General features: G+C 52.8%; 1 protein-coding gene across 1 annotated transcript in view; it reads right to left on the reverse strand.

The window, feature by feature from the left end:
• Window positions 1-4,226: 4,226 nt before the first annotated feature.
• Window positions 4,227-18,195, reverse strand: part of LOC149307860 (calmodulin-binding transcription activator 1-like) — a 344,276-nt gene continuing 330,307 nt past the window's right edge. The window contains exons 14-22 of the mRNA XM_089534531.1: window positions 17,752-18,067; window positions 16,746-17,236; window positions 15,665-15,855; window positions 15,298-15,544; window positions 14,401-14,472; window positions 13,728-13,748; window positions 11,901-12,094; window positions 11,701-11,775; window positions 4,227-4,447 (exon numbers count right to left, since the gene is read on the reverse strand). Of these exons, the coding sequence (XP_089390657.1) occupies window positions 4,363-4,447; window positions 11,701-11,775; window positions 11,901-12,094; window positions 13,728-13,748; window positions 14,401-14,472; window positions 15,298-15,544; window positions 15,665-15,855; window positions 16,746-17,236; window positions 17,752-18,067 (1,692 nt within the window). The 3' untranslated portion in view covers window positions 4,227-4,362. The remainder of the gene's footprint in view (window positions 4,448-11,700; window positions 11,776-11,900; window positions 12,095-13,727; window positions 13,749-14,400; window positions 14,473-15,297; window positions 15,545-15,664; window positions 15,856-16,745; window positions 17,237-17,751; window positions 18,068-18,195) is intronic.

Here is an 18,195-nt window from a genome sequence, read left to right on the forward strand (position 1 = left end):
GAGAGAGAGAGGGGGGGCTGAGGGGGTCCTGGGGAAGGGGCTCTGGGGGACCCCCCTCAGGGAAGGGAAGGGCGCCTGGAGGGGCCCAGGAGAGGCCCAGACCCCAAAGAGGAGGAAGGGGAGAGGGGGGCTGCAATGGGGCCTCCAGGGCAGGGCAGGGCAGGGCAGGGCAGGGCAGGGGGCTCACATGGCGTCGTCTTGCTGGGGGCTGTGCTGCTGCTGCTGCTGCTGCTGCTGGCCTTGGCCCTGCTCCTCCTTCTCCGGTTCCGGGGCTTTTGCACTCGGAGGCCGGCCCCTCGCCTTCCTCCTCCGCCCAGCTGAGAGGCAGCCAGCCAGGCAAGGCAGGCCGGCCAGCTGGGAGCCGGAGGAGGGGCTCCAGGGCCGGGCTGCTGCTCCTCTTGGCTGGGCGCTTGGCAGAGCCAGGCCTGGCAAGGAGGGCCCCTGGGCCCCGCAGAGGCCTCCCTCTGGGCAGCCTTCGCCGCTGAGCTGCCTGGCCTTGAGCCCAGAGAGCCAGCGGAGGGCAGATGCCCTCCTGGGACATTTGGAGGATAAGAAAAACCCCAGACGCTTCAAATGGGGAAATTTTCTTCTTTTTAATTTACAGCAGAAAGAATATAAAGCATTCAGAAAACATGTTCCATATTTTAAGGGCAATTCAAAACATTTTGCATGGTTCCAGCAGCTGAGTTCTTCGACAGATCCATTGATTCAGTGATGCTTTTAACATGCACAGTTACAAAAATAAAACTTACAAAAAGAGAGACATCTATACTAGGTTCACATGCAAAGTCTGGGGGAGACCCCCGTCCCCCCTCCGTTGGGGCGCCAACTACGCTGTGGAACTGCCAGGAAGCGTGCAACCGTCCAGGGGGTTCATGTTATATCCTTTATTTCTTTCACACAGGGCCATGCGTCTCGGGGACGTCATGTCGCACGAAGGAGCGATTCTAGTTTGGGGGAGACACAAGGGGAGCTGGCTCCCTGGGTCTCGGGGGCCTCGGTTGTCCGGAAGGAAGGGGACCAGGTGCCCTCCCTGCCCCAACCGAGTCCTGCCAGCCAGGGAAGGGCAAGAGCGGGGGCATCTGGGACTGTCTTGGGGGAACTGGTAAGCCAAACATGCCAGGTGAGCCACCGCCAACACACCCAAAGGGCATCCGTCTGTCCGCTCCATCTGGCAAGGGTCCAGCTGGAATAAGTGCATGGTGTTCCTGCAAGGATCCCACTTGGAGTTTCCTACCGAACGGAACGGGACAGAAGGAAGGGAGGAAGGAAGGAGTGACAGCCACGGGCCTCACACTGCCCTGCGGGTGCCAGCAAAATGTCCCTCTAAACCCCCTGAAAGGGCAGTGGGACCCTTCCCAGGCTTGGCACCGTGAAGGCCCAGGCTGCCAGTCCTATGAACACACCACCAAGCCTTGGATCTGGAAGGAATCACAGGGCGAAATGACCGCTTTGGGGAGAGAAAGAGAGAGCCTAGTGCTCTCCCTCCGAAAACCCTTATGGACCAAAGGGGAAGGGGGCCACTGAGGCCATCCCTCTGGCCAGGAGGGAAAGCAAAAGGCCAGTCCCAAAGAAGGAGGCCAGGCCCACTCCTCTTCCTCTGGCAAGGGCTGCTAGTGGGACAGGTGGAGGGCTGAAGGGAGCCCTTCTGGCTTCTGGGCCCCCGGCTCCCCGCGCAAAGGTCCCTCTGTCCAAGAGACACTGTGCGCAGGGAGCCAGGCCCTTCGGCCTTTGCCTTTGAGGGGCTTCTGGGTCGGTTCATTTCTGCATGTCATAGAAGGGCCACAGAGCAGGAGGCGCTTCAGCAACCCCTTCCCACCCCGCTCCCCCCACTGTTCGGTTTTCAGTCCTGGCAGTGAACAGAATCAATGAGAGAGAGAGAAAGAGAGAGAGAAAGAGAGAGAGAAAGAGAGAGAGAGAGCGACGCAGACACACACACATAATTAACAATGCTAGAAAAGGCACCAAGAGCACTGACCCCAGGCTGGTTTTTTTTTGCCACAATCTTTTGTGTGTTTTAAATCTTTCTTTTAAAGACACCCTTTAAAAACAGAAACAAAAACAAAACAACTTCACAGAATTGTGAGTATTTTTAGGCTTCACAACAAGCCTCTTGAGAGCAAGACTACTAAACCTCATCGTTTCCTCATCTGGGATCAAGCAAGAGCAGTTCCTGTTCCATCAACCAAAAGGGTCCCTCGAAAGGCCAAGGGGGCCGGCAAGGAAGGCAGGTGCGCCACGTGGGGCTGGGGGCCGAAGCGGGCCCAGCCTGGGCCTTGGCGACTGGGCAAAGGCCCCTGGGTCCCCGAGGAAGAGGAGGACGATGGTGCCCATCGGTGCCCCCTCCACCCGCGCGCTCTGCCTTTCTCTTGACCAAAAGGACTAATTTAAAACAGATTTCTTTGGCTCCTCTCTATGTGGAAATAGCAATATACCATGACACCCCAAACAAAACCTGCTTGCGTCTTTTAACACTTTTTAAAAGGTTTTTCTTAAAAACGTTGTGCAATTTTAGGTACGTTTGTCTGACTTCCGGCAGGAAATATGGACGGGTGAAACGTTTTGTTCTCTACTTCCCTACTGTTTCTTTTTTCTTTTTTCTTTTTTTAAAGTTTATGTTCATTCTACGTGTTCTTTATTGGAGTGAGAGTGTATGGTGTTAAGCTAGATACAATTTTGTATTTTTATGATTATCTGCTTTGCAAAATAACTTAATTTTTTTTTCTCTTAAGCAATATTAGCATTCACTTTACTTGGCACCATTGGCAAAAAAAGAAAAGAAAGAAAGAGGAGAAATTAAATAACAACGGAAGGATAATTGAGAAGGTCGAAAGAAACGGAAAGGAAACTCCTGGTAGCCAAAATCAAATGTAAACATATCTCTGTTTTTTTAAAAGTAACGTTACTTTGCCTTTTTTCTAAGTCTAAATACATTAGCTCTTTTGCTTCTGCAGTTAGTCATGCTTTAGCAAAATGTTCTTCTAAAGAACATTTAAAATAAAGTTTCTTATAGTGAAATAAAGTTTTTGTTTCATTTTACAGACCGTAAGCCACTAATGCTTTGCTTTTTCGTTTCTTTTTTTCCTTGAATTCATGCACATCTGTTTTAAATATATACAATATGTACAAACATCCACACTCTTCTGGCTCATTCAGACAAAACTATACAGATACGCCAAGTTCTCTTGCCAAGTTATTGACCCTTTGTGAATAAAATATTTAGCAATTAATCAATATATTCCCTTTCAAATATTTATTTCTCATTTGCCATTTCTACTTTCTCTCTATATACAGAAACTGCCTAGCTTCATTTTCTAAAAATGTTTTTTTGAGATGAAATAGCCAAAAGAAGGAATTTACTGGCCGGAAACGCAGCACCACGCTGCCTCCTTCTCGGTGGCCTCAGTGTCCAGTCGGCTGATTTGCGCATGACTCTTCGGTCGAACAAGAGGTTTGAAGGTTACCAAAAATGCTTTACAAACCATTTGCAAGTAAATAAGTAAAAATCTTGAGTGTGAAGTAAGGCCAGAAAATAAAGTGCCAAATATGAGAAGTGCATATGGCAGTTGATAGACTTGAAGGCTCGAGAGAGAGAGAAAGGAAAAAGGAGGACACTGAAAAAGGACCTTTTTGCTTGAGCTGCGTACCCCCACCATTGCCCCCCCATTTGCAAATACCCGTTTGCTTTAAAAAGACCAACAGCTTTCTGGGGGGGGAAAAGCAATTGCCACGGGGCGCAAGACCGGCGGATCTGAAACGTCGCATGAAAGTGTGTTGCGGCGAGCGGATTCGGATGAAGAACGGAAAGGCGGAGGAAGAGTGAAGGAAATGGAGGGGTCTGGACCCCGAAAAGCAAGGCCCCCCGGAGGACCTCCAGCGCTTCCCGGGTCTCGGAGATGATTGACAGGTGCAGGAATAGCGATTCTTGGATTGTGGGGGGGTTGCTTTTTTTTTTCCCTTTTTTTGGTATAATATTTGTACAGTTCCACACATTGTTTGTTTGTTTGTTTGTTTGTTTCAATACAGCCCTATATGAAAAGGATATTTAATTGCTTCTCTCTTTGTTTTTTTTTCCTTTTCTTTTTGGAGAGGAACGAAGCAACGCATGAAAGATCCTTCCGGGTGTCACTTATCCCCCCCCCATGATCCAACCAAAGATTTGAGTTCCAAGATGTCTTGCTGAACAAATTAAAAATTGTCCATGAAAGTGCAAATGTAATGACTAAACATTACCATTAAAATCCTGCAGCTGATGTTCTCAGCGTTGCAGTCAGTTTTTTTCATAATTAAATTTGTAATTGTTGTTGCATGTTTCTGCTAAAAACAGAAAATGAAAACAGTCTGAAAAGCAATGTCACATTGCTAAGGGATGCCGCCGCTGCTGCCGCCGCCGCCGCCGGGGCCACCTCTCCCTTCAGGTTCCTTGGCCCTTTTCAATTCTTTCACTCTGAAAGGCAAAGAGAGGGAGAGAAAGAGAAGCAAAACCGTTTGAGGCGACTACTGCTCCCCGACCTCTTTGTGTCAAATAGTAAAAGCCAGGGATCCATTGCGTCTGTCTTGCAAATGATACAACCATCTTAATCCCCTTCCCATTTTCCCCGCCAGGAATCACGCTGGCAGTGTTGACTTTTGCAGACTTCCTTAGTTGTGGATTTGATTAATATGTTCTCTCTAGGAACCTCTAGGTCTTCCAGTGCAACTCTGCCAGGAATTGTCCATAGAGTTGCACAGCAGGAGCTAGATATTACCAGAGAAAACACTTCTCTAGGTGTTTGTAGGCCATCTGGCGTGATTCTATGGTCAACGTCTGGCAAATGTTGACCCTAGAGTTGCGCTGGAGGATCTAGAAATTCCTAGAGAGCTGTTCTCTAAGGATTAGTGGGCTTTTCATTTGTGTTTTCCCCACTTTCACAGGAGCCCTGTGCCCTTAATCCCAGCAAATGCAGGGGGCCTTTGTATGGAACTGTTTAGTGGTATATTACGCCAAATAATGAACTGGAGCATCTGAAGTTAATTCAGCAGGTTTTTGGTAAAAAGAAAAAAAAGTAAGCTGCTCTGTTGCTTATGCGCTTGACTTGAGATTACAGAGGCATTCACCAAACAGTAAAAATCTGGGAAATATAGTTGGTTTCAACCTGGACGCAGGGAAATGAGCCTTTGGGCTTAGTGCAGGTAGACTCTGGCTGTCTTTGCAGCCGGCCTGCCTTACTCCTGCCTTGCCCCCGGTATGTTCCTGGTGCACTGCAGCGGCCATTTCGCCTTCACACAGCATGGCAGCATGGCAGGAGCCGAGGCCGAGGCTCTCTGCCCCTTCACCACGCAGAAAAGCTCCTTTGCCCTCTTGCATTGCTTCTCATGGCTGCCAATCTCCCATGGCTGCCTCCTGTGAGAGGCTCCTCCAGATGGCATAGAGGAGCATGTTGAAGGAGGCACCTGGGCTGCCTGCTTCCCTGTCCAGTGACATCGTGAAGCTTGGAGGGCTCAGAAGGGGCCAGAAAACCACCTGTCACCATGGCTGCTGAGAAGGCAGCTCTGCCCCAAGGAAAAGGTGGGTGCCAGCGGCAGCGGAAGAGTTGGGCACATGCCAGCAGCCTTTCCCTGGCTCCCGCCTGTTGCCTTGGTGCCCTGTGAGTGACGGAGGGCCATGTCTTGTGGCAAAGTCCACTTGGTTCCTGTGTCTGTGGAGCTATAGGACGGGGCTGGCAACGCCTTGCCCTTTGTCCCGGTGGTGGAAGGTCTGGGGCAAACCCTGGTACTCAGCAGAAGCCATATTGAGCAGCTGTTGGTGGGGTGGAGCAAAGGCAGAAACCCTAGCCCTCTTTTCTTCCTTTGCCAGCCAAACCCTCCAGAGAAAGAGGCTGTCTTCTGGATCTCATTGAGACTTTTCCTGGCTGCAGCCCCAAATAAATGCACCATCACCTAGGAGACAGCTGAGATAGCATAGGCAAACATTAAGACGTTTCGGCGGAGGAACAACGTGTGGCAGGGAGGCGGAGGAGGGAGGCATGCTTCTCCATGCAGCATCCTGTTAGGCGCCCATTGATTGCCCGAGTGTTGAGGCTCCCTGCCAGGCATGCTTGACTACTCCAAGCTGGTGGCACCTTTGTGGGCGCATGCCAAGTCGTGCACAGTCTATGTGAATGGAGCACCTGTGCTGGTCAGGGGAAGGGGCAGAGAGGACCCACATCATGCTTCATTGGGGCTCTGGTCAATCGGCATGCAGTGCCCCACTGATCCAGACCTGTTGCTATTGCTTGGGAAAACGCATGCAGCTCTTCACATAGTCCCATAGTTCCACCCACCCAATGGTCACCACTTGCATTTCACAAAACCCTTGGATGCACCTGTTTTGCCCATAAGAGACCAAGAGCACAACACAGGGCCCAAACCCAGCGCAAAGTGGGAGAGATGCCTCACCATTTGAGGCCAGGCTTCCAGTCTTGACTGGGAAAAGGGCCACTCAGCCAGAGCCCCCCCTGCCTGCACCTTCCCCAGGGTACAAACTTCCTCTCTTTTGTTGGAACCATCCCCTCAGCTTCTAAACCTGGTTTATGAGATAAGCCTTTTTAAATTAAAGAAAAAAGTGATAGCCAATACACTAAGGATGGATTATTTGGCCTCCCTGTTTTTGTGGCAAGGATTTCCTGAGTGACAGCTTGACTGTGGGGTTTGTTGGTCTTTGTGGCAGTCCACGTCTGGGGTGTGTGGGTTGCCTCCGCTGCGTCTCTGGGAGAGGAGGCCCACTGTGGATGCCTCTGAGATGACCCCCGATGAAGAGGAGGATCCTTGCCTGCCGCCATGCAGCCTTCCCAGGTCAGTGGGCTTACAAGCAGGGAGTCTGGGCTGTTAGTCCACAATGCGGCCAAGGAAGGGGCACAGCTTGTTGAAGCCATGGAAGCATCCTCCTCCTCCTCCTCCGCTGAGCCATTTATTCCTGCCCTTGGTGACCATCTATCTGCTGACCCAATGGGTTTGGGCTACTTGGAGAGAGAAAGAGAGGGGGGGGGGATTTTGAAGAGCAGGGAGCATGGCTGAGCCACAAGCGTCTTGCAAAGCTGTCTCTCCAGCGCTAGAGCTGTCTACAAAAGGCAGCGCAGGAAAAGAAATGCTGGATGAAGTGGGCAGCTTTGAGAAGAGTCAGCAGGAGGTGGTAGAGGTGGCCAAGGTGGCCGTAGCCCTGGGCAAGGGAGGACAAGGGAAGGAGAGACAGCTCTCAGTTACCTGTTGCTCTTAGAGCAGGAATGGTGGGTGGGTGGTTTAGGGAAGGGGGGCTCCTCCTTCCTTTCTCCAAGGCTCTCACTTGGGTCACAAAGACAGGAGAGAAGGGGGCCCAGCGGGAGAGACACCCCCCCACTGCATGACGCCTGCCACCTAACAGACAGGCTGACACTTCAAAAGCACTCCGCTCCTGAAAGAGGCAAAGGGAACAAGGTTACTGGGCAAATTGGGCCTGGGTTGCTTGGCCAAGGCTAAAGACCGCAAGAGAGGCCCTCCTCAAAAATGAGAGCATGCCCTTCTGCAGGTGTGCAGCATCACAAGAAATGTGTGGAAATGGTGTGATAGCTCACGCCAGCCTGAGAACGGCAGCATTCATGCACAGGGGAGGGCTGGCCGGGACACTGGTGGGGTGAGAGGCGCAGGGAGGCAGCATGCCGGCCGCAGTGCACCCTTCCTTCCTTCCTTCCTTCCTTCCTTCCTTCCTTCCTTCCTTCCTTCCTTCCTGTTGGACTAAGGCTCCAGCAGGAAACTAAGGTTCAAATCCCAGCTTCATCCTTGGAAATCCTTTAGATGACCCAGGGCAATCCCCTCTCTCAGCCTCAGAGGAAGGCAGTAGCAATCCCCCTCTGAGAAGGACACCTAGCCAAGAAAACTCGGTGATAGGATTGCCATTAGTCAGAAAAGACTTGAAGACACACAGCAATAGCAGGGACACCCATCTCCTTCTTTTCCAAAGTAAAGATCCAGCAGACCTTACAATGATGGAACACAAAAATGGACTCCATTGTCCAATAATTTATGCCGCCAAAGTGCAAAGTAGAGCCCCATCCCTTCCTTCCTCCCATGATGGTGGCAATGATGCATGCAAACATATGAGGAGCCCTCCTCTCCCCTCTTTAAAAAGGAGTTTTCCTCCAACAGTACAGAGCCTTGCCAGGGAAAAAAGGGGACTCCCTTCACCCTCCCCTGCAGCACTGACCACAAGAGTAAAAAGAATTTACTAATGTGTCTATTTCACTGACCACTATTCCTGCAAAACAAACAAACAAACAAAAAAAACCCCGCTTGGTTAATTTTCAGATAATGGTCAAAGAGTTTCCCAAATGATTCCCCTGTTTGAGATCCATGGGAGACGCACCTCAGGACTTTTAGGATTTTAGGGAGCTACTAAACCAGTTTTAAGCTTGTCCTGTGGATGAGCTCTGAATCCAGTCATAAAAAAGATGCCTGCAGCAGCCAACTCCCTTCAAGCCTGGGGCTGGGTGGGTCAAGCCAACATTTCTGCCCCTGTGGTTTCTCAGCATGCCCCCAACGAACAGAGCCCCAGCCGCTTTCCTGCATGCACACCTCTTGCAGGCTCTCCCCAAGTGAGGTGCAGCTGTAGTAGCGCTGTAGTACCCCCAGCAAGGGTTAGTTGACTGGCCAGTCGGCCCTTATGCTTACTGAGAGGGACCGATGGATGTGAAACTGATGGGCATTATTATCTCAGCTGCAGCCCCCATGCAAGCAAGCAGAAAGCAAGAGTAAACAGAGGTAGAAAGAGAGAGAGAGGTAGAAAGAGGGAGAGAGAGATGTATATATATATATGTATGTATAAAAATAAATATATGTGTTTGTGTGTGTGTGTGTGTGTGTGTATATATATATATATATATATATAGGTATATATAGGTATATTATTGTCAATGGAAGAGAAACAAGTCCAGCAGGCAGCAGCTCCACTCACCCTTTTGTACCGCCTGTGGTCCGCAAGTGGGCTTCGGGTGGGAGCAAAATGATAGCAAAGAGTGATTAGCACACACAGACAGCAAGAAGGGAGAGACAGAAAGAGAGAAAAAGAGAGAGAGTCAGAGGAAGAAGGTCCTTTACTCAGCACTTCCTCAGCTCAGGGCAGGGCAGGGTGGCCTACTTTGGAGGGAGGGATGGAGAGGAGAGGAAGAGGAGAAAGAGGAGACGACACCGGGGCAGCCACCCTGCCATGCCTTGTGCCCGTGTGCGTGCTTGTGGGCAGAGGGCCATGGGTGGGCCAGGTCCTCTTCAGGAAACAGCAGGCCAGCGGGCAGCTAGGAGTCACCTGGACTTCTGCTTGGCCACCAGCTAATTGCCCATCAAGGGCCACTGAGTTATAAGCAAACACTGCCTTTTAGCCAGTGGGTTGGCCAGGGCACATCCAAAAGCATGCCCTTTCCTTGTCCGTCCCCACGGGGTGAGTACCTACAGTATGTGTACCCAGGAACTTTGGGTCTGAATTGTGTGGAACTCAGACCAGACCCCCCTACGCAGAAGCCCCCTTGGAAGGCAAAGTGACCACAGCAAACACGGGGCTTTGGCATGTAGGGCTAAGGACTGTATGGCCCTCTAGATGTTGCTGGACTGGAACTCCCAGGGGTCCAGGGGGAAGAGCCAGGGGTGGGCAAAATGTACCTCCTGCTGCTGAGGGACTACAGGTCTCATCATCCTTTGCCCCTGGTTGTGCTCGCAGGGAGCAGACAGCTGTCACTGTCCAACAGCATCTGCAGGGGCTACACTTGGCCTTCCCCTGCTAGGTTTACTGATGGAAGAGAAAGTCCCATTGAGCTCAAAGGGATTTCCTTCTGAGCAGCAAGGACCACTCAGGACATTTTGCTGCCTGAGGCAGAGAGAAAACGCTACTCTCCCGCACCTCACCTTTCCCAGAGTTTGTGGCAGCCCCAGGCAGCCTTCCCCCCGGTCCCTCCCTCCACTAAAAAGATACCTTTTCCATTCTGTGGCCCCAGTCCCTTGCCCTCTTTGCTCCAGGGTGCCCTCTTGCAAACTGACCCTCTCCTTCAGACCTTCCCCATGGCCATGCGGAGGGCCATAAAGAATACCCAGTCATTTTCTCACCCTCAGCCCCAGCCCCAGCCCCAGGTGCCTTCTTGACACATGGCGGCACTGCCTCAGAAATGTGTGCATGTCTGAGTACTCTTTACATGTCAGGACTTCTTTCTGGAAAACCTGTTTGCAACAAGATGAGTGATCCTTTGGAAGAGAAAACATGGGGCTAGGGGTTTGGCATGCAAAACAACATGTTTTCTACACAACAGAATTCTTTGACAAAGTTCTTAAGTATGAACAGCTGTTGAAAACTGCTCTGAGATCTTCACATACTTGTTGAATGGAGATAAAACCGTTGTATGGATTCATTCATACATACAAGAATGAAACAAGGGCAGATTTATGCCCCTAGTGTTTTCCAAGTGTGTCAGTTCAAGTGCAGAGAAGTAAAACACCAAGAAATCAAGTGATGGACAAAGTAGTGCCAGAACTGACCCAAAGGTCAATGCCAGGGCAGTTGCCAACACAAATATGCTAGCTCATATCCCACTGAGTTTCATGAAAGAGAATTCAGTTCAGATTACCTGCTCCCCAATAAACAAAGAATATCAATTTTAAAGGGTTGACAGAAAAGATCTTCCCCAGTAAAAGGACCCCAGAACACTAATGCATGTGAACAGGCTCAGAGTCGGAGATACATGAGAGCCCTTCGGCTGGACAAGAGGCAGCAGGAAGGGAGAGAGAACAGCAGAGCCAGGACCGATGCTGGATGCGGTTGTGGAGGTGGCAGGGAAAGGGATCCCGCATGAGACAGGGCCAAAGATGGCCTGGCTGGCATCCTACAGCCCTCTGGGGTGGCCACATTTGGCCCCTGGAGTCCACTCTGGCCTCCTTTTGGAGAGCTGGAAAAGGCACACCAAAAGCAAGACGTCTAAGGACTGGGGTGGGTTGTTGATTGGCCTCTCCCCTACAAGGAAAGGGTCCCCTTTGGTTTGGGAAAGAAGGACTGTAGAGAGAGCAACAAAGGATGTGGAGAGCCACACAGAGAGGATGCTTTCTGAACAGCAGAACTTGTGGGTGCATGAGTGGATGTGTCTGTCTGTTGTTCAGTGTCACCAAGGGGGGAACAAAAGATCCAGGGAAGGCAAAGGGCCCCCTTAAAGCAGGGAGGGCCCTGGGTCAAGCAGGACAATCCCACTCTTGGAAGGACCAGGACAGCTCAACGGAGCCTCCATGTTCGGCCTCTGAGAGCCTGCCGTTGCTGCCAAGGGGCATCGGGGGGAAAGCTGCATTTGTTGAATCTGCTGGGCTTTTCTCATAGCTGGAGCTCATGTGGACGCATGCATGCATGAGCAGGTATGCACTCATGCTCCCTCCCTCTCCTCCTCACTTGGAAGTGACCTCTCTGATTCCTTGATAGTAATAACGTATGGCAGGTGCCCCAGTACAAACCAGTGCCTGCCAAAACCACTTCAGACTTCAAAGCCAAATGACTGGTGGCTTCTGTGGGCACAGCAAGTGCCCTACCCTGCCCTGGAAACTCCCTGGCAACAACAGTATCATCAAGCACCAATGGAAGGATGGCTTGTATTCCACCCAGAAAGGTTTTGGAGTGAAAGAGAGAGACAAATATTTAAGTTGACTAGCAGTTAAGTAAAACCACCTGGGATGTTGGGGATGTATTACCTGTGGCGGCAGCGTCGTAAGAACCGCATGATCTTGCGTGCAGCTTGATCCTGCTTCTTGGTAAGCAGGCTGCTTCTGCAAGAGGAAGGGGAGGAGAGGAAGCAGGGAAGTGTCAGGAAGCCCAAGGCGGCGCTCTTTGGGGGGCTTCCCAGGGCCCCAAGGACTAGCCCCCCACCTTGCCCTCTCACACGGAGCCCCACCTGAGCTTTTGCTGCATGAGGGCAGCCGTCCGGCGACTCTGCCTTCGCTTCCCACATTCCTTGTAGCTGCGGTAGAACTGCTGGATGAGGACAGCCGCCCGCCGGCTCTGCTGGAATTTCTTCTGCTCATAGTAGCTCCGAAATTTGCTCTGAATGAGGATGGCAGCTTGGATCATCTTCTTATAAAGTGCATACTGCAAAGGATGGGATGTTGGGGGGCACAAGGGAGCATGAGAGAGAGAGAGAGAGAGAGGGAGACTGAAGCATCCCATGGCCAAAGGAGCAGCCACCCGAGGAGGAGGACCATGCGCATCATGCCCAGTGGAGGGGCCAGGGGATGGAGGCATCCCCTCATTGCAGTCTGAGCCGGGGGGGGGGGGGCGCAAAGAAGAGGGGAAAGGTGCTACCTACAGAACACTTGGTCTTTGAGCATCCAGATTTTGAAAAATGAACCATGCAAAAAGCAGGGGTACACTATTTGTGTAGGTGGATTTACAAAGGCCCAGGAGAGCTGGTCTAAGATGGAAGAAGAGGCACCTCTTGCTGCTGTCCCCATGGAAGGGAGAAACCCCCAAAGAAGAACGTGGCTCTGGTGGCCTCAACCCAGCCCATGGTCTCCTGCCCATCTACTCCAGGGCAGTGCTCTGCCTGTTCTTGCCAGGGAAGATGGCCTCACTCCTTGGGTAAGACTGGTGCCAAGATGTCTGCCATGGCATGGGGTCTTGAGCATCCTATGGAAAGAAGCATGGGTGGCAGAGAAGGAGGGCAGCGGGCAGCCCCAGACTTCTCCCCAGGAGCTGAGAGAAGAGTCAGCGGAGGGAACCTCCAGCACCCCGCTCTCTCACAACAGCATCCGGATCCTTGGACAGACCAGGCCTCCCTCAGCTGGACAAGAGTTGCTCAGGACCACTACAGACTTTGGGAAGAGGGTGCCTTTTCTTCCTTTCTCCCTTTCCAGTGATGACACCTTGTCCCCCACATGTAGAGATCAGCAACAGGGGAAAGCCTTTCTGTAAGTCAGGAAAGGTAACACCCCTCCTCACTCTCCAATCTCCCCCACAGGAGGCTGGCTTGTCTGATTCACCCTCCCTCCCCCCCCCCAAAAAAAATCACGTGGCTGCTTAAGCTGCCATTCATGTGGTGTTCAGTTGCTGTCCTCCTTGCCCTCCTTTGGCGCATGTGTTTCCTTGAGACAGAAGGAAACTATTCGAGGGGCCCACTCTGAGCGGAGGGAGTTGGGGAGGGTTTTGCAGTACAGATGGTGGACCTGCTCCCCACTCCTTTTTAGACTTCCTTTTTATTTTCCAGTCAGAAGGTAACCACCAACACATTTTGCCTACAGAATAAGTACTGAAATGGGAAATGGGATGGCTGTCCCTGCCCCCCTGCCCCTCCCCACGTCCCATTTCTCAGGAGGATGGTGCAGACAAAAGGAGGCACCTGAGAAGCCAAACGTCCGTGGGCACCACTGAAAAATTGCACTGAAATTCAGTTCCATGATCATAACTCTGCAACTTCTTTCTTCTGTTCATCTTGCACTGGTTACCCTTCACCCTCCCTTCTCTAAGCCACCCAAAGTTCCTCCACCCCCCAAAAATCCACTGCTGGCCAGGGGTCTCTGGCATTAGGAGCCTGAGACTGCCACCCTCCATCTCTTCTGGTGGGCATTTGCAAGAAAGCAGCATTGCTGGCATGCATTTTTGACTCCAGGGCTGGATGGAACCCAAGTATGTTTCAGCAGCAAAAGAGCTGCTTCGCCATGAATGTGAGAAGCTCATGAGGAGAAAGGCTTGCGTGCACATGGGTTGTTTTTTTTAAATTCATTACCTTCAAGGCTATCCAAGTAAGCTTGGCAGGGGAGAAACAGAAAATACAAGATTAACGGTCAGTCCTGGCGTCCATCTGCTGTCTTTTGGAGGGATCCAGGGAAGGAGGAGCAGCAGAACTGGCTCCCTCAGCGGAGAGACCCCTGCTTTGGCGGAGTGGCTTCTTCGAGTCCAGCCTGATTTGGGCTCAGCCCCAAGCCCAATGCTCTGGGCAGCCCTTTTTGTTGGCTGTGGGGCATGGAGCTAGGCTTTGCCTGTGTGTCTGGGGAAAAGCCACAGCATCCCCATGCCCACCCCCCATTGCACCTCAAAGAGCCTTTGAGACCAAGCCAAGTGGCACCTTTAAAGGCTAGACTGGAAGGGATGCATCACCCATTTCAAGTGAGGGGCATTTCACTGGATCCTAAGCTGTTTGCCCAGAGCGGCGCTTTGGGGGATTGGCAAAGGGGAGGCCCAGGGAGTGGTGCTTCTGTTGTTCATGTGGGAATGTGGTGTTGGGAGAACCAGGTAGAACTGGGCCTACTGTCTACCTTCAAAGCATCAGCTGAGTAGGAAATGGAAAAACCAGGCCCTTCAACGAAGTTTCCCAAAATGAAACAAGGGTGAGAATGGCCGCTGCTGGTCAAACAGAGCCCCAGGCAGCCCATGACTACCTGGAGAGGTCCCCAGCTCACCTGTTTGTATTTCCGGTAACAGCGTTGAATGACAGCAGCGGCCACTTCTTGCTGCTCCCGAAGGGGCCGTCCCTGGAAAGGAAAGGGAACACCTGCTTGAGGAACTACAGCTGGCCAGTTCGCCTGGATGGGGGCTGTGTGGGTTGCCTGGTTGTATATGGGGACAGGAGATGGACGCAAGCAAGCATGGCTGCACAGAATAACAGGGAGACAAAATAGAGGCCAAGGACCAGGTGTTTCCAAGGTAATCATGAAAATGGAGACACCAGGCGCAACCACAGGGGTCTCACAAAGTGCTGGCAGAAGGGGAACACCAGACACAGTCACCTCCCTACGGCCATGCTCCAAGAAATGCTTTCTTCCAGGCCGATCTCAACCCCCTGGGCTCCACAGGAATGTGACAGGGACAGCAGGGACTGTGGGGACTCTGAAGTGGATGCACAGATGGCAAAGAAGGTGGCTGCCCAATGAGCGTCCAGGCGCAGCTCCTGGTGCAACCTCAGGTGGCTGCCTGATGCCTGAGGAATTGCTGGGGGATGCCCACCTGCCCACCACAGATATGTTTTCTCCTAAAGCAGAGGCAAATAGCCTCAGATAAGCCCCCAAACAAAGGTCCGGTTCTTTGCAAATGGGCACAGAAAACAGAGTGAGCTAACAGCAAGGCTGGCTGGCATCCCACGAAGCACACCCATCACGCCACTCATCACAAGAGGTCCAAATGGGCCCCAGGTTTGATCTCCTCTCCTTTCCATTCTGCTCAAAGGCACCTTCCTCCCATAGCCAGAAAGGTTACTCCCAAGGGAGCAGGGGAGGCTGGGGGACTGTGGCTACTACTCTGGGCTTTTCCCTTGGCTCCCCTGGAGAGCAGTGGTGGCCGTGGCAGCTCTTCCTCCTCACCTTGTATTTCCTGAAGACGGTCTGGACCAGCTTGGCAGCTTCATAGAGCTCCCTCTGCTCATGGTCAGAGAGCGTGAGCTGGGCAAACTCACTCTCAACCTTTTCGCTGGTGGAGGCGCTTAGGAATTCAGACCAGTCGGTGGCTGAAGGGAGGCTGGGCTCCTCAAAAGCCATGGCGCTGACGGGCGAGCTGGCGGGGCTCAGGCTGGTGTTGGAAGGAGGGGTCAGGGCTCCACTGTAGAGGCTTCTGTGGCAGCAGGAGGAATAAGAAGGGGTTAGGGGACCTCTCTGACCCCCATATGGAGAAACAACCCCCTTGTGTGGACGCATATGCAGGTGCTGGAGTGAGGGCCCAAGTGCCACAGACCTGATCTGGGCAGCACTTGGCAAGTGGTCAATATCCGCGAGGTAACTGGCCAGCCAGCTCATTGATGTGCCAAGGGGGGCACTCTCCGTCCTCTCAGCCAGAGGCGTCTCTGCTGGGGCAAAGCTCTCCCCACGCTTGATCCTCTCTGGTGTCGCCTCAATGATGTGCTCTGCCAGCGTCATCATGGTCACCTGCAAGTATCGGGGAGTGGGAAGGGCAGAGTTATTGGAGGCTGGGGTTGGGGTGCAAGGGGGGCAGCCCCCCACTGCTGGACTCTGACCCCCCCAGTTGATTGGAGCAGAGGGGGAGAAAGGGAGGGGAAGGGAGGGGTGGAACGGCAAAGGCTGAGCCCCAGAGATGCACCAAAGGGGCTCCATTTTGCCACTGGCCCTAAAGGATGCTCCTTGGCCAACCATAGCCACGAGGGTCATCCTCATTGGCCCCTGCTGGGGGCTGGATGGCCACCCCACCCGCCTTAACACATGTACCTCCAGGACACCCTCCCCTTCCAGGATTTCCCTAGTACCCCTCCTTCTTGGAAGTAAATTTTGCCTTTCTTCTCAGTAAAGATAAGACTGATGAGGCTGAGTGTTGCTGCACTTGGGGCCCAACTGGAAAGGCATGTTATATGAGGCTGGGTCATGTTGGTAGTCTAGCTGGGTCTGGCACTAACTGACATAGCTCAAGATGTGGCCTGTATTTGCACCCTACTCAGAAAAGCTCTTGCAACATTTCTGACTATTGATAGCCGCGGTTCTTTTGAGGCCCCCAACTCTTTTGAGTAGGGCATTTAAAGCACTTCTTACTTTTGCAAATGTGGCCTGAGGAGAGGCCTTTTGACCTTTTTGAACATTGTTGTTGTTGTGTGCCTTCAAGTCATTTCCGACTGAGGGCCACCCTAAGGCAGACTTATCATGGACTTTCCTTGGCACCTTTTTTCCAGAGGGGTTGCCATTGCCACCGAAGAGCCAAACCCCCACAGAGAAGCATCCCCTGAAGAACTTCTGAGTTTAAGGCCAGATTTGGTCCTGGGGCCCAAGAGAACCTACTCCTGCCACCTCCCCACCTTGTGCACACGTACCTGCAGGTCATCCACATGATGCAAGCAATCCTCGCTTTCTGCAGCATCCTGGAAGGCCAGCAGCTCCGTGTCCATCGCTTCCCGCTCTGGCCCCACCAGGGACCGCTGGGCCCCCAAGTCCCTCACCAGCATCAGCCCCTTGGGGCTGCCAGCCACCGGCATCCCAGGCAGGCCAGCCATGTAGGTCTCTTTTGGGCTCCACTTGATCCCAGAGTTGCTGCCGCTACGGTAGCCAGCCAGGTCAGGGCCCAGCTCCTGCGGATAATCCCGCCCCGTGTGCCGGGGCCTGGTTGTCTCAGGCAATGAGGTCTTGGTACCAGCGGAGTGCTTCCGGGCGCTTGGCTGCTCCAAGCTCAGGGCGGTGGAGAGGAGCTTCTCCTGCCGAGCAGAGAAGTATTCGGGGTTCAGTTTGTGTTTTTTGGGTGCTGGGTAATCCTTCTGGCTCTCGCTGCTGTAGTAACTGGAAGGTTCAGATCGAGGCCGCCTCAGTTCTGAAAAAACAAAGAGAGCCCATTGGTCAGGGCTGGAGGGAAGAGGTGGCCAGTCAACAGGGAAAAGGACAGGGAGTGCTGGACATCAGGCATCAGGGAAGGACTGGCCAAGGAAGGCAGGAGCTCCAGAGGGTCTTTGTTATGACCCCTGGGATGCCCACAGCCTCCACCCTTCCTCTGCCCCCTCCCTGCCCCTCCAGGGCCTCCCATTCCATCCATCCCAGACTGGAACAAACTGTCATCTGAAGCCATGGCTTGGACCCAGTGGAAAGAATGATTAATTTACCAGAGAGCCTTCACTAGTGGAGCACCCAGGAGGAGGAGGACGAGGAGGCTATGCATGTAGGCGCAAGGATCATACATAGCTTGGTTAACTAAATTGAGATGCATTTGTCCAAATCAATCCTCAACGTGCACCAAAGTCCCCAAGGAGCAAGCGAGGCATGGCAGAGAAGGGCCATGCTCCACCATCCTTTGCACGCCTTCTCTGCATGGCAGGAAGCAGCACAACCCACCTGTGTTGGAAGTGGAGATGACCATGACACCCTTCTGGGGCTCCTGAGAGGCCACCATTTCGCTGTGCCACTGGGTGATCCAGTTCTCGCCAGTGGGCTCCTCGCGCGAAGGACAGGGAATCCGGGAGGGCGGGCGGAGGCGGGCCTGCTCTTCCCGCTGCAGCTGCTCTAGGCACTCGGCCAGTTTGACATGGCCGCGGGAACGGGCGATGGCCAGGGGCAACCTGCCGAGGGAGTCTGGGATGGAGATGGCGCTCCTGTCCCACTTGTAGAGCACAACAGCCGCGTCCATGTGGCCCAAGGCACATGCCCACATCTGCAGGAGAACAACCCTGGGTCAGCACCGGGTGGGTTGGGGGGCTGGCGCTGCTGCTGCAGCAATCTTTTACAAGGGAAGCCGAATCTCCTTCTCTCTGTTCTCAGCCTTGGCAGGTTTGGAAAGCG

The sequence above is a fragment of the Sceloporus occidentalis genome, unplaced genomic scaffold (genome assembly GCF_023333645.1).
Source record: "Sceloporus occidentalis isolate IW3139 unplaced genomic scaffold, rSceOcc1.0.p SCAF_8, whole genome shotgun sequence".
Classification (NCBI taxonomy): Eukaryota; Metazoa; Chordata; class Lepidosauria; order Squamata; family Phrynosomatidae; genus Sceloporus; species Sceloporus occidentalis.